At 51.8% G+C, this 2,763-nt stretch overlaps 1 protein-coding gene across 1 annotated transcript in view; it reads right to left on the bottom strand.

Moving 5' to 3' along the window:
* The window catches only part of CCNL2 (cyclin L2), an 11,175-nt gene that overhangs the window by 5,046 nt on the left and 3,366 nt on the right, over positions 1-2,763 (bottom strand). Inside the window, exons 3-5 of the mRNA XM_008578166.1 lie at positions 2,321-2,430; positions 2,077-2,186; positions 799-919 (exon numbers count right to left, since the gene is read on the bottom strand). Of these exons, the coding sequence (XP_008576388.1) occupies positions 799-919; positions 2,077-2,186; positions 2,321-2,430 (341 nt within the window). The remainder of the gene's footprint in view (positions 1-798; positions 920-2,076; positions 2,187-2,320; positions 2,431-2,763) is intronic.

Here is a 2,763-nt window from a genome sequence, read left to right as displayed (position 1 = left end):
CAACGGGATCGCAAGCCTCGGCGTTGCTCCCGTGCCTCGCTCAGCCAGTGAGCGGGAACCGATCCGTACATGGGATCCGAACCCTCGGACGGGAGCGCTGCTGCGCTTCCCGCTTCCCAAGCGGCGCACTATCCAGTGCGCCACCGGGCCGGCCCAAATAATAATCTTTTTTAAAAACAAGTTTTTGTTTAAGTATAGCTAGAAGACACTCACAATATTAAGTAAACTTAACCAACAGCAGCCATGCTTCTCAACCAATACGTGCTATAAAACCGCTTCAGTTCATTTCAAAATAAAAGGATTCAAAATACTTCCAATTCCCCCATAAGAGGAAGTAAGGCTATTTCTAAAACCAACCTTAAAAAATTAGCCATTGAGGGGAAAAAAAAAAAGTATTTTTTTTTCGTTTACAAGTTCACCACTATTTCTGAAAGTCCAAACTTTAAAATTGCCAAATACTGTCTGGCTGGTTAGCTCAGTTGGTTAGAGCACAGCGTTATAAAACCAAGGTCAAGGGTTCAGATCCCTGAACAGGCCAGCCCCCCCCGCCCCCCACCCCCAAAACCTGCCAACTCGAAAACTCTTACGAAATGTTACTAAAATTAACAGATAAAACAAGAAAACTAATTAGTTAGGAGTTCGAAATTACTTTAAGATTATAGATATAAACTGGAGAACCAAGTCAGGGATGTGGTCAATCCTCTTCAGAACCTTGAGCACAGCAAGGATGGAGAGAGAAAACCACAACTAGAGCAGCGACATGGGTGGGCTCACACGGCAGCCAGGCCTCATACGCACCTTGTGAGGATGCTTCACATGGACGCAAAACCCCAGCTCTTTGAGAACTCGTCTTTCCGCTTTTATAATTTGATTCTTTAAGTTAACATAGTCTTGATCCAGTACTAGAGGCACCGGTTTCCTACAAAGACAAAGCACATGTCTACACAAGGGTCAAACAAAACAAGGTCTTTCTTTTATTTTTTTGTCCTTTTTGAGACCGGCCGTTCCGCTTTTATAATTTGATTCTTTAAGTTAACATAGTCTTGATCCAGTACTAGAGGCACCGGTTTCCTACAAAGACAAAGCACATGTCTACACAAGGGTCAAACAAAACAAGGTCTTTCTTTTATTTTTTTGTCCTTTTTGAGACCGGCCGCACCGTGCTCAGCCAGTGAGCGCTGTAAGCGCACCGGTCATCCCTATATAGGATCCGAACCCGCGGCGGGAGCGCTGCTGTGCTCCAAGTGCGCCATGGGCTCAGCCCAAAACAAGGTCTTTCAAATACCATAGCTACCTCCAAATGATGAGAATCCAATATAAACACCACGGCACAGATAACGCTAAGAAGTTCCCTTCCTTTAACCAATAAAATTACAAAATATTCTTCAAATTCCTACACTAACCTATTTATCCCTTCTCAGCAGTCTTTCTTCCCTTCCCTTACAGATTAACAGCTTTTTGGTGCACAAACAAACACCGACTGCACACAGCAAAGGGTCTCAGGATCTCACCGCACAAAGGCTAAGTGACTGGCTCAAGATGTGAGGGTGTGTGTCTGTGGTTGAATGGAAGACCAGAGACCCCACGAAAGTACAGTGCTTAAAAGCAGGTGAGGCTGTGTTTTCCAATGGACTTCTACTGACTTTAGGAGGATAAAGTTTGGGCTAAGATCTAGGGCAGTGGTTCTCAACCAGGAGCAATTTTGCTATCCTAGGGCCATGTGGCAATGTCTAGAGACATTTCTGGGTGTCACAACTGAAGAAAGGTGCCACTAGCATCAGGTTGCTGCCAAGCACCCTACAGTACACAGGACAGTCCCCACAACAAATATTTCCCAGCCCCAAATGTCTGTGGCGCTGAAGTCAAGAATCCCTGGCCTAGAGCCCTCGGAAACATGCAGGAAAAAGAGGCGACAGGGTTGTGAACCGAGCAGACCCCGTGCTGGGCGAGGGGAATACATTATCAGATGTCCCACGAGCTTAAAACCTCACACCCTGAACTTCGTTGCAAACCGTAATTGTGATCTGATAGCCGTGAGGAGCAGACGAACAATGCGACAGCCTGAAAAGGACCCACTTTTTCTCCCTCAGGTGTCGCAGGCGATGGAACACGTTGATGACGTCCCGTATCCGTCTGGGCGCCTCTTCTATCTTGGAGGCCAGGTGGACGCAGGCCATGGACACGTGCTGAAAGACAAGGACCGAACGCACAGATGTTCGCCCCGCCCGCCGCGGAGGCCTGGAGCGCGGGGGCCCAGCCAGGACAACTAGGTCCCTCTCAACGCTGCTCTCAGGGAGTGACACGAAGGGGGAAGCCTCACCTCCATGGAATGCTTCACGAAGGACTTGGTGTAGAAGAACCGCTGGAACAGCACCTGTCCCGTCGCCATGGCCACCTGAGAAGGCAGACGCCCCGTTTCAGGCCGCACCGCTCACGCTCTGGTGGGGACTAGTATCGCGTTCGAGGACCCCGCGCAGAACCTGGCGCGGAAGGCTGTCCGCGTGCGGCTGCCTCGAGACCCTGCCTGGGGCCCTGGGGCGGGCTCGGGTCCGGGCCCGGGTCCGAGTGGGCGCCGGGACAGGTCAGGTTCGGGGCCGGGCTCGGGTGGGAGCGGGGAAGAGGTCGGGGTCGGGCTCCGGGTCGCGCTCGGGTGGGCGCGGGGACAGGTCGGGGTCAGGTCCGGGGCCGGGCTCGGTGGGCGCGGGGAAGAGGTCGCGCTCGGGTGGGCGCGGGGACAGGTCGGGGTCAGGTCCGGGGCCGGGC

Source organism: Galeopterus variegatus, unplaced genomic scaffold (genome assembly GCF_000696425.1).
Source record: "Galeopterus variegatus unplaced genomic scaffold, G_variegatus-3.0.2 Scaffold1637, whole genome shotgun sequence".
In the NCBI taxonomy this organism is placed as follows: domain Eukaryota; kingdom Metazoa; phylum Chordata; class Mammalia; order Dermoptera; family Cynocephalidae; genus Galeopterus; species Galeopterus variegatus.
This window is presented reverse-complemented; position numbering and strand designations above follow the sequence as displayed.